Here is a 13,032-nt window from a genome sequence, read left to right as displayed (position 1 = left end):
AAATTGATGAAGAAAGGAAAATATTAGCAGATAGATATGTAATAGGAGTTATGCAGTATTTTAATTTATGTAAACATTTCTCTATGTTGAAGTTTGCTCATCAATTTTTCGCTTTGAGATACTTTTACATAATAACTTATACATAGGTAATTTGTACTTTAAATCATTTGCTTTCAAAGAGTGATATCATTAAGGCAAAAGAGACACACTTTGCACATCTTTCTAACTACAAGTTCTATGCGATCTTGTAGTTAGAAAGGTACCTTAAGCAAAGCATAAGGTTTTAAGAAAACACTAAGTAAAATAATCTAAGTCATAGCTAACAATTTCAAGTCTGGGAAGATACTTATGAATCTGGTTCCTTTTCTTCCATTACCAAGTTGGACCCTTCTTAAATTCTGAGGCAGGACATTTGGTTAAAAGTATAATCAAGGACCTTGCCGGACAATGAAAATTCCCACTCCAAGATTGATCATTCTGGCTCATTTTTTTTATCCACTGATGGGCAACAGTTTAGAGGGCAGTGTTTTTCACTAGGAACTGCATTTGTACAGTGATGAGGAAAAACAAAGACAAGCATGGTCACGCTGAAAAATCAGAAGAGACAGGAATGAGTCAGGCAACCTCTATATAGTTAAATGTGTATTGTTGTAGGTATCATCCAAAGCCAAAGAAAGCATAAAACTGCCATACATACTTTGCTGGTCTTGATACTGAAATACCTTATACTACATATGCTAATCCAAGTCATATGTTAATTAACTACCAAGAAGCCTATTTCAAAATGTATTCCATTTAAAGTAAACACTATGAAATCTCAGAATTCAATGCTTTGTTAAAAGCCCTTTTTTTCTAAGACCTCAACTGAACTTTTCTTTGAAAAAGAGACATCATCAGAATATACTGATCCTTTAACAAAAATATGTACTAGTATGCAAGGAAGTAAGGAGATATCATCACTCTAAATTGATACTATTTATAAAGCTTTGACTGCTGCCTTTTGAACAATAGAAAACCAGAATCAAGGATCTTATCTGTAGAAGAGAAAGTCTTACATAAACTCTAGTCAACAATAAAAGACTGGGTCATTTTGATAATGGCCATCTTAAGAAGGCATTAGAAATAGTATTTGAGAATCTGTATCAACAATGGAAACTGAAGATGTTTCTAATTATGGATAGGGTGATTCCATTATTAATATTGTTTCTAAGCCATATTTTAAACAAATAATTATCACAGTCCAAAATAGGCTAAAAAGGATTCTTAATCATCCTGCTGGAAAGAATTTTGGCTACTCTTATGGTAATATTTTAAAAAGTCATAAGGGTTTAAACATGACTTCATATCATTTCTTGGATTTTTAAGAAATGGTTTCTTTTCATTCTACAGAACTATAAACTTACTTTCTAAAATGGAAATAAAGGTATTCATTAACATTCTTCCTTCTAATCTTTATTTGGCTAGCCTGGACTCATCTTTTAAATTCCTGCTTTAAAAAACCTCATTATCAAGAAAGACTTCCTCATATTCTAAAACCAGGACAAGAATCCTTAGTCCCTGCTCCAACAGACTGTATACTTCTCCTATCATTTTAGGTTACATACTTTGTGGAGTTTCATTATTGTTCTTGTTTAGTCTCCCCCACTAGACTGTAAATTCCATAAAGGTAAGGATATCTGTCATTTCAAAATTGGGTCGGTATTAAATATTGTGGAAAAATGAACTAGAAGTTTTAAACTTTTCCATCCAAAGAACTGTACCAATTTCCTATCTTTAAAACAGCTATTTCAGGACAATTCAATGATTAGCATTCAAACCAGCTAACAGTCAACTGAGAATTACTTTTAATTATTTAGCCTATGCATGATGAACACTAGATTTAACAAAACTTTGGTGCTATGCACACAAATATGAAGAATGGTAAAATGACTATAGGGTGTCATGTTTTTTATACCATGGAGAGTTTTACTGTTTTTGTTGTCTGTTTTCCACAACTGAACTAAAATTTTTTTTTATATAAAAGCCAATTCAAGATTAAGGTATCATAGCTACAATATAATTACAGGACTGTTTTACTGTTTGTCTTCTAGCTTATCTGGGTACATGTAAAACTCTAAAACAGAATTAAAAGTAACTATTTTGATAAACAGAGGAAGTGATCTGGGAGACAAACTCTATTTTATATGTGGCTAATTAAAAATAACTACATTATTACACAAATATAACTATCATCTGTGATTACTTATAATGCAGTATTCTGAGAAATGACAAGATTTGTGAAACCGTATATTAAAAATAGTCAAATTTGGAATAAAGTGTCCAAAAGTAAACAACCTCCATGATTTATAGTATCAGTCTTAGACCTTTCATTGGCCTAAAGAAATGCTATTTCATTTAAAATAAGCAATATCCTTGAGCAAATGTCTACTTAGATGGAATCCTGTTTATGATGCAACTCACTATACTAATAGTACTGTCTATTTGTCAAGAATGGATCCAGTGATCTAAAAATGAATTCCTGTGTTTCACATATCGCTGATCATGGTCCATTAATGAGTCACAAACAGCATTTGTAAAAAATGAAATGGAATAGGATATAAAATATCAGAACACAACATATATAGTAAAGGAAAGTATTGTTTCCAGAAACTTTTGATTCAGTTCCTGTGTGTGACAATGTAAAATATGTTTCTAAAATTAGGCTGCAATAAAAAAAAAATGTGTGAATGCTACTCTTGGGGTACATTACCCCAAGTAGAAACTCCATCACGTTTACTCACAAAAATGACAAGTGACATTAACCCAGGTATAGCTTATAATAGTTTAGGCTTGATTTCACAATCCCTAAAATCAAACTGTTTTGAGTTCAAATCCAGGTTCCACCACTTACTGTGTGAATTTGGACTTATTTTAAGAATATGTGCTTCACTTTTGTCATCTGTAAAATGAGGGTAATAGTATCTTCCAAATTGTGGTAATGTGGGTCAAATGCAAGGTGACAGAAGAAAATTTAACTTTGGGTGGTTAACACACAATGTAATATACATATGACATGTTTACTGAATTGTATACTTGAAACCTATGATTATATTAACCAATGTCACCTCAATTTCAATAAAAACTTTTAAAATAATACAAAGAGTTAAGTTCTTTACATATATTTTACCATTAAGAGACAAACTGAAGGCATATTAGAAACATACCAAAAGCTTAACAGAAGATAACTTGGCTTGTTATTGATGTTTGTGGTTGGGTGGTGCTTTTTCATTTTGTAATATTTTTGTCCTATATGAATTTTATGATGTGTACATAACATGTACATTTCTAACATATATAACATTAAAACCTTTATTTTTAAAAACATCAAGAGTAGCTATCTGGACAGTGAGATTACGTCCTTCATTTTGTTTTTTATTTCTGTGTTTTATAAAAATACATTAGATGTTTTTAAAAGAAAATAGTCAACTACTTGCTTTAAAAAAAGACAAAGACAAAAGTGTGCGGTCTAGGGTTTAGGAATTAGCACGTTTTTTTGTAGACTTTATGTGCCAAATGCTTCTCAGTAAATCCTCACGCAACCTTAGTGTATCATTTTTGCCACAAGAAAACTGAGGCAACTGAGATAAAGTAAAATAAATGTTACACAACAAATAGCAGTGTCTAGAATTTCAAAGCCTATATTTTTTTCTACTAACATATAATGCATCCAAATATTCTTCTCCAGTTGTTTCATATAGGCATATTTCGATCTACCCAATTAAACTGTAAACTCCATGAGAAAGGGGAAAACTTTCACAAACTTCACTTATGTCTTTCACTGGCTTAAAAAGACTAAGAAAAATCCTTAAACACTTGAGTTACATTCAACTTTTGGTCTAGACATCACTCATGGGACATATCTTTGTTGTAAAAACGAAATAAACTAGCAAAAGACAAAACTACTCTTAAAACTGCCCAAATATAACTTAATTCTTATGCACTCTGAACTGAAAAAGTTTAGGTATACCCATATCCAGAGACTACCATTTAGAGGATTTTGGAACGAGTACAAGTATCAATGTGCAAACACTAAAATGAATGGATTCCCAGGTTCCCCTACCACGCCCCCTCATCCAGGCACTATCTAAAGAAAGGAACCTCTATCTAGTCTTCCGGGGGGGTGTTAAAGAACCATAACCACGCCCCTATTTTGTTCCATCACAATAACTTGTTTTCTTTCCCTACCCGGACCCCCGTCCCCAACACCAAAACCGTTAATAAACAATTCAAAAGTCTCTGACCTGCAGCGAAGTGCAGGGGAGAAGACTTCCGGCCGGCCATGTCCTTAGCATTCACGTTTGCCGCGTCCACCAGTCTCTTTACCCGGGACACGTCTCCATTGCGACACGCTTCCAACAGTTCCCGTAAAGCCCCGCTCACAGCTGGGACCCCTGGCCCAGGTCCCGCTGCCCCAGGCCCTAATGTTGTTGTGGTGCTAACTCCCGCCGCCTCGGGGCTCTCCGCCAAGCTCGATCCAGGGGAGGATGGAGAGGAAGAGGAGGAAGAAGTCGGGGAAGAGGACGATGGTGAATTGTTACTGCCACCGCCAGCTGGGTTGGGAGCGATTCCAACGGCAGATGAAGCAGAAACTGCCGGGACCACGGGAACGGCGGCGACGGTACAGATTGTGCTGCTGGTATTGCAACAGCTGGTACTGTCAACCGGGTCCGGGGATCGGGGCCTGTCGGGCGGATCCCGACTGCCATCCCCCTCCGGCAGCGCTAGGCCATGCCGGGGAGAGGCGAAGGGGGCCAGGCCGCCAGCCGTGGGGGAGGCTGGGGTGGTCCCTGGGGCCAGGCCTGGGCTTAATGGTGGGGGAGGTGGCGGCGGCGGCGCCGAAGCCCCTGGGGCGGGCTGGAGCTGTTGTTGATGATGGTGGTGATGATGCTGAGAGCGACGCGACGCCGCCATCTTCGAACTCCCCCAGCACTGTCACTGCGGCAACGGCCCCACTGCCCGCCCTCACTTCCGACTCCTAGACCAATTAACATCCAGCGCACAGGAAATGATGCTAGACGAGTGGGAGGGGTCAAAGAGAAAGAGGGAAGTATTGGGAGCTCAGAGAGCAGCCAGGGAAGGGGGCGTGGCCTTGTGATTGAGGGGCGGGCTTTGTGATGCCTTGGCGGGCCCGCCGAGGAAATTTGAAAGCTGAAACCAGCCTCTGTCTAAATGGGACGCTCTTTCTGCATTTCTCCCTTTCAGCTCGCTTACATTGCCCTGCTCCATTGTGTTGCCAAGTCTCCTTCAGTCTTCCTTATCTTGCCCCAGAGCCTGCTATTCAGGTGTAACTCAGTGCAAAAAAAGAATGTTTTGTTTTTCATCTAACAAGTGTCCTCGTCTGAAAAATGGAATAGTATCTAGCTCACGGAACTTTTAGCGGGATTAAATGAGCTGACATATACAAGTGCTCTGTCCGTTAATAAAGCATAAGTATAATTATTCTATTGGTAATTTTTTTCTTGCAGCCTTCTCTCCTCACCCCTCCTCAGTTATTCTCTTGGTGTCTATGACCCTTCTCTATAAGTTTTCTCACTCTTTGTACTTTGTTAATATCCCATTTTAAAATGTAGTTCAGATTTCCGGACGAGTTCAGGCTCTGCCATTGACCAGCTGTGTAAATTTGGACAAACTATTGAACCACTCTGTCTGATATTGCAGGTTCCCCCCTGCAAAATCAAATTAATGGTTCAAAAAATGTTAACTACTAAAATTATGTTTTTTTATTATCTTCGTATTTTTATTTCTCACCTTAAACTCAACTCAAATAATGTGAATATGTTCCTTTCTTTTTAATTCTTTTTAGCTGAACCTCTCCTCTCTGTTCCTTTCACCCTTCTTCCCTTCCCCTCCCAAACTAAAGAACCTGGCTGCTCTTCATCATTCATCCTCAGATACCATTCTAAAGCAACTACTTTTTCTCTTTCCTCTGCCTATACCTACGTTTTTTGTCTGCCATCAAAAGAGATGTACAGTGAATGGCATAATCAATAAAAGTTTACTTTTGCAAAATATTAAACTAGGTGATAAATTGTTGTTTCACATGCTATTAAATATAATTAGTGTGATGTTGATATTCCCATCTAATTAAAAAGGTAAGATTACTTAGGACTACCATTGAAATACAACAAAGTCAGGAACATAGTTAATATTATGAATGACATTTATTGTTATCTAATCTCGGGTTACAGATGATAACTCTTAACATTATCCATCTATTTCGTAAATGTGTGCCATTGTTCACAAATGGACAGGTGTGACTGAATAGGAAAACTCCATCAATGCAACTAAAATCTGTCCGCAGCACACATTCTTCTGGTTTTGAATCTTAAATTAATGCACCGTGCAGAGAAGCATTGAGGAATGGGGGCGAATCAATGTAATATATTAGATGTCCATAACTCACCTTGTGCCCCCTTGACTATGGCCTTCTAGCTGAATGGGAGGCCTAAGGAATATCTCACCTGGTCCTCTCTTGGCCAATTACTCATAGATCACAAGAAGAAGTAGTAATGTTCGCCCTAATCTAAAATGCATCTAGTGTGTCTTTATCAGTATAAAGTAAATAAGAAATTTTCTGCTGGATAAAAATAAACTTGAATTGCCTGAAACAACCATACTGGTAAACTGTGTCTGAAAATGCATTTGATTAATTGGAAATTGCTTTTTCCTCCTCCACTGGGAAGTAGTAAAAGTACTTAACATTAAATATTTATAAGGTTTAGGTTTATAAGGACTAATGCTGAGCTCTAAATATGAAAGGGCAGATATCATTACCTAATCTTTTACAGCTAAACACAATTCCATGAGGAATGAGCTATAACCATTGAAGGAAGTAAAAGTATGGAGTCAAACTAACCTGGGCTGGAATCACATCTCTGATGATTACTAGTTGGCTAATATTGGTAGATATGGTTCAGCTCTGCCATTTTAAAATTCTGATCTTACTGTAACAGTGTCATGAGGATTAAAAGACCTACATATTTTATAAACATTCATTGAGTGTTAGTTTCATTCTCTTATGTGGCATACATAAAGTTTTAATAGGAACTCATAGCCACTATGGATAGCTATCTCCTCACAACTTCCTTTATGAAAAAAATAGTGACTGGGAATAAATATCCACCATTTTACATGTAACAGTAATCTTAAGCAAAGAAATATCAGGTTTAATTGTTTCCGCATCTGAAAATTCAAGATTCAATGCTCGCTAATACTTCCAACTATTGTTGAGGATCATGGTTGTATAGTATCTTATCATTTTCAAAAATGTTTTCAGAAAAATCATGTCTGAGTGGTATAAAAATGTGAGCAAATAGCACTCTCTTACATCATATTGTTGATGCAAAAAAGAGTCACCAACTTAAAGGGCACTCACCTTCTAGACTGTGTTGTGATGTTTATTTTTTCCCCAGGGGCATCATATAGACACACTTTGTAAGTTACACAATCATAAACTCAGTCTCATATTTCATTTAGGCTTGATTTGCTTATTCCATCCATTTACTTCTCATTCTCATTGATCTGCTGCTACAGATCCAGGTTTACTGGTAGTTTCTGAGACCTACTAAGTCCATCAAGCCATGATGAACATTGATTCCTATGACTGACTGAGAGGTTGTGTACTACGATATACTGACCATAGGGATTGGAGCAAAGACCTCTGCAAACAGAGACCACCAGCCCTATTGGCTGGGAGTTGAGTGCCAGCCAAGCAGTGAGAGGCACTAGTCAATACCTCTACATATGATACGTGACTTCTATCCACTCTCTCCTCTTGCTTGCTTGCGGTCATTTGGCTTGTTGAAGGAAATAAGTAAATGAAAGCTGTTTGGGTTAAGTGGTGTTTGTGCAATTTCTCTTGGTATTGCCTACTTGTTCATATCTTGTCTTTGTTTTGATGTTTTTGCTCAGAATAGAACATTGAGTAATCCAAGAGAAGTCATTTAACCTTTCTGCAAACCCATCTGCAAGATGGGGATATTAAGAGTTATGAGATATAAATGAGTTAATATATGTCAAGTATTTAGAACAGCTTCTGGCACATGATAAATGCTATGTAAATGTCAGCTGTTACTATTATTAAGAAGTGGGGGGATGAAAAAGTATGATTTAGTAGCTACAAAACAGCCACAGGGTTATAGAGGACAGCATAGGTAATATTTTTCAAAAAAAAAAAGTGGAGAAGACCTCTGGTGTGGGATATTAAAAGGTTATCTGAAAGACATGACTAGTTTTCCCTGCCCAATAACAAGCAGGTTCATTTTCACCCAATAATGTTGCTATCCAGCCTCAATCCTACTTTTGCTTTATAGTGTCATAAAGGAAGGCCTATTAAGCTTGAAAATTAAAAGGGCCTCTTATCATTGGTGAAATGCAAATGGTCCCTTCTGTCTATATCAGGATGTGAGGGAGGTAGAGATTCTGTAAAGGAGGACATCTCAGCCTGGAAGTATGCAGGTTTCTCCCTCAAAAGATTCTGCCCACGGTGTTGAGAAACTAAGTCTGCCATAGTCTCTGAGACCTAGGATGTTTACAGAAGAAATCTCTCATAGAAGATGAGCTTACCACCATGAGAGAAAAAAAGCAAACTCAACAAATGAAAGGCCTTACGTCAGAGAAAACCTAATAGTTTTCTCTTGTGGTATGACAAATAACTGCACCCCAAAGATATTTATGTCCTGGTCCCTGGACTCAGTGACTATGCTACCTTTCATGGCAAAATGGATGTAAGGTTGTGGGTAGAATTAAGATTGGTAATCAACTGATCTTGAAATAGGGAGGTTTAGCTGGGTTATGTGGGTGGAGCTAATGTAATCACAGGAGTTCCTAAAAGTACAAAAGGGAGACAAAAGATTGCACTGATACCATGTGAGAAGGACTCAACCAGCCATCACTGGCTTTGAAGATGAAGGAGAAGGGAGCTGCTAGAAGGCGAAGAGGGTAGGGAAATAGATTCTCCCACAGAGCCTAGGAAAAGAATGCAGACCTGCTAAGACCTTGATTTGAGGCCAGTGAGACCCGTGCCAGATTTACAACTGCAGACCTGTAAAATAATAAATTTGTATTATTTTAAGCTACTAAATTTGTAATAATGTGTCATAGCAGCAATAGAAAACTAATAGACAGCTTCTTTGTAAAATGAAATAGCATAAAGTTCCCTGCCTATTTTTTCACATGGCATAGTTGCATAGTTGCTGCCACATGGTATTACCACCATTCCTATTGTTAATTTCTATCTATCCGGCTTTACTCAGTTAAGGACCTGGTTCCTATAGGCAGGGGAATGTTTTCTACGTGCTAGGTACTGTACCATGTAGAGATTACCAGAATGAATTAGACCTGCTCTAAATGTTGAGTGTTTGTGGTCTAGTAGACAAGATATATTCATAAATAGATAATGTCAACACAATGTTGTGAGTGTTCCAAGGGCAGTGCAAACAGGGTGCTTTGGGAACACAAAGCAGTGTATAGCCCAGCCCTAGGTAAGCATTTGAGGAGGCAATCCCTCCGTGTCTCAGTCAGTGAGATCTAGCTTCAAATAGCAGCAGTATCACTATCACTTGTACAGTACATTTGATGAGAAAAATAAAAGTATATTTTTATGCTGATGAGGAGAATCTGATAGAGAGGGGAAAATTCATGATGCAGGAAATAGAGGGGAGAATGGCTAGGGCAATGTGTCCTTAAGAAGGTGAGAAGGATGAGATCTAAAAAACAATCACTGACAGTTCGTCCTTAGTATCAAAGAAAAAGGCTGAATATGGGCACAGATGCAATAAATGGCTATATATGGTGGCAGAAGATTGAGAAAGACTCTTGTTTCTACTTTATCAGTGAAATAGAAAGCAAAAAAAAAGGAAGGCTGTCTTTCTTTGTTTCTCTCTACATCTCCTTCGCCCAAATTGGGTCACATACTCTTTTATAAATTAATTCCTGTTGCCAGGAGTATTCCATGCGCTGAATGACTTGGGCTTGTATTCTGGAACCAACCAACTCTAAGGCTGTTGGGCTTGAACTAATCATGACCCATTCCAGGGATTAATTCCTCAAATGTCATGGCTAATGCTTAATGGGAGGAGGTGGAATGGATTCTGGGGAGGAACCAATGTGTCCTCCTCACTTTTCACAATCAGTTCATAGCACAAGCTGACCTCAAAGCCCTAGGCAGGGTGTATTAGTTTACTATTGCTCCTATAAAAAATTACTGCAGATTTAGTGGCTTAACAACTAAACAACACAAATTTATTCTCTTACAGTTCTGAGGTTAGAAGTTTGCAATCAGTTTCACTGGGCTAAAGTCAAGATATCGATAGTGCTGATTTCTTCTGGGGGTTCTCAGGGGAGTAACCATTTACTTGACTTTTTCAGCTTCTAGCAGCTGCCTGTAATCTTTGACTTATGACCTTTTCCTCCATCTTCAAAGCACATCACTCCAATCTCTGTTTCCATCATCACACTACTTTCTGTCTGTTTCTGACTCCTCTTGCTTCACTCCTAAAAGAACCATTGCGATTACATTAGACCCACCCAGATCATCCAGAATAATCTCCTCATCTAAAAATTCTTACCTTAATCACATCTAGAAAGTCCCTTTTGCCACATAAATAACATTTATGGGTTCTAGATCTAAGATGTAGGCTGAGTAATGGGAGGACCATTATTCAGCCTATGACAATGAGAATGTCCAGCACCCCTTACATAAAGAAAAGAAAGAGGCCTGGTGCAATGAGCCGCCTCGGGTTAGTTTACCACAGAGAAGGAGAGGACAAGACAAAGCATTATATTCAGTTAGAGAACTGTAATGGGGTCAGCACTGTCCTACTTCAGGGGTATATCAGCTTCCTAGCCTCATGTAATAATTTAGTCCACAGAGATCTTGATTGCCCTTCTCTTCCCTTAGACATCACATTGGCCCGTCACACTGATGTTAGTATGCGACTTGGACCTAGCGTGAAAGAAATAGCAGCTACTGTAGACTTATTAATAAGACATTTGCATGTCATGGAGTGGGAAATAATTCTGACAAAAATTCAGGGAACCTCTGCCTCAGTGAAATTTCTAGGAGTCCGGTGGTGTGCGGCATGTCAAAATATCTCTTCTAAGGTGAAGGATAAGTTGTTGCATCTGGCCACTTCTGTAATCAAAAAAGAGGCAGAATGCCTAGCAGGTTTTTTGGGGTTTGGGAGGAGACATATTCTGAGTGTGTGACTTCAGCCAGTTTATTGACCCAAAAAGCTATTGGTTTTGAATTGGGTTCAGAACAAAAGAGGTCTCTGCAACAAGTACAGGATGCTGTGCAAGCTTCTCTGCCATTTGGGTCATCTGATACAACAGATTCAATGATGCTTGAAGTGGCAGTGGCAGATAGGAATACTGTTTGGACCCTTTGGCAGACCCCTATATGTGAATCACATCACAGACCTTTAGAATTTCAAAGCAAAGTCTTGCCATTCCTTGTGGGTAATTACCTTCCTCCTGAGAAACTTATTTGCTGTTGGGTCTTATTAAAGACCAAACGCTCGTGTGTGGCTCACCAAGTTACCATGTGATTTGAGATGCCCATCATGAACTGGGTGTCGTCTGACACACAAAGCCATAAAGTTGAGTGTGCACATCACACTCAATCATCAGATGGAAGTGGTATATATGAGATTGACTTTGAGTATATCCTAAAGGCTCAAGTAAGTTATTCCAGGAAATGGCCCAAGTGCCCATGACTCCCACTCCTAATACATTATTCTTTCCCAGCTCACATTTATAGCCTCACAGGGAGTTTCCTAAAATCAGTTGGCTGAAGAAGAGAACATTCGTGCCTGACTTACAGATGGTTCTGCACAATATGCAGACACCACTTGAAAGTGCACAGCTGTAGCAGGACAGCCCCTTTCTGGGACATCCCTGAAGGACAGTGGTGAAGGGAAATTCTCCCATTAAGCAGAGCTTTAAGCTGTGCACCAGGTTGTTCATTTTCTTGAAAGGAAAAATAGCCAGATGTGCAATTATATACTAATTCATGGGCTGTGGCCAATATTTTGGCTGCAGAGTTTGGTACTTAGAAGAAATATTGGAAAATAAGTGGCAAAAAGTATTGAGAAGAGGTGTATAGATAGATCTTTCTAAAACATGTTTAAAGAAAACATGAACAGACTTGTGTCCCATGTGAATACTTACTAAATGGTGTCCTTAGGAGAAGAGAATTTTAATAAGCAAGTGGGTGAGATGATCCATTCTGTGGATAACAGTCAGCCTTTTCTACCAGCCACTCCCATCTTCATCCAATGGACTCATGAATAAAGTGGCCATGTTGGCATGGATTGAGGTATGGCTGGGCTCAACAACATAGACTTCTACTCACAGTGCTGACCTGGATATAGTTCCTGCTGAATGCCCAGTCAACAAAGTGAAGTCTCCAATAAGGCACTATTCTCCAGTGTGATCAGCCAGCTATCTGGTGATAAGTTGATTATATTGGAGCACTTCCATCATGGAACGGACAGTGTTTTGTTCTTATTGGAATAGACACTCTAGATATGGATTTGCGTTTCCTGCATGTAATGCTTTTGCCAAAACTACCATCTGTAGACTTATAAAATGTTGTATCCACAATCATAGCATAAGCATTGTTATAAGCATTGCTTCTAGTCAAGAAATTTATTTCACAGCAAATGAAGTGTGGCACTGGGCCAGTGTTCATGAAATTTATTGGTCTTACCATGTTCTCAATCATCTTAAACCCCTTGGCTTGATAGAACTGTGAAAAGCCCTTTGAAAATACTCGGGTTTAGCAAAAGCTAGGGGCAACACTTTGCAGGGCTGGGGCATTGTTGTCTGGGAGGATTATGTGCTCTGATTCAGCATCCAATATATGGTTCTCTTTCTTCCATAGTCAGAATTTGTGAGTCCAGGAGTCAAGTGCTGTAAATTGAAATGGTACCACTCACTATTACCTGTAGTGACACACTAACAAAATTTTTGCCTCCTGTTCTTGTGATC

The 13,032-nt window shown here is 38.5% G+C and overlaps 1 protein-coding gene across 1 annotated transcript in view; it reads right to left on the bottom strand.

Moving 5' to 3' along the window:
* The window catches only part of TNKS (tankyrase), a 192,203-nt gene extending 187,165 nt beyond the window's left edge, over window positions 1-5,038 (bottom strand). The window contains exon 1 of the mRNA XM_011371784.2: window positions 4,281-5,038. Coding sequence (XP_011370086.1) covers window positions 4,281-4,950 — 670 coding nt within the window. The 5' untranslated portion in view covers window positions 4,951-5,038. The remainder of the gene's footprint in view (window positions 1-4,280) is intronic.
* Between the last annotated feature and the right edge of the window lie 7,994 nt (window positions 5,039-13,032).

Source organism: Pteropus vampyrus, unplaced genomic scaffold (genome assembly GCF_000151845.1).
Source record: "Pteropus vampyrus isolate Shadow unplaced genomic scaffold, Pvam_2.0 Scaffold8, whole genome shotgun sequence".
Classification (NCBI taxonomy): Eukaryota; Metazoa; Chordata; class Mammalia; order Chiroptera; family Pteropodidae; genus Pteropus; species Pteropus vampyrus.
The sequence above is the reverse complement of the archived record's forward strand: the minus strand, read 5'-3'. Positions and strand labels throughout refer to the sequence as shown.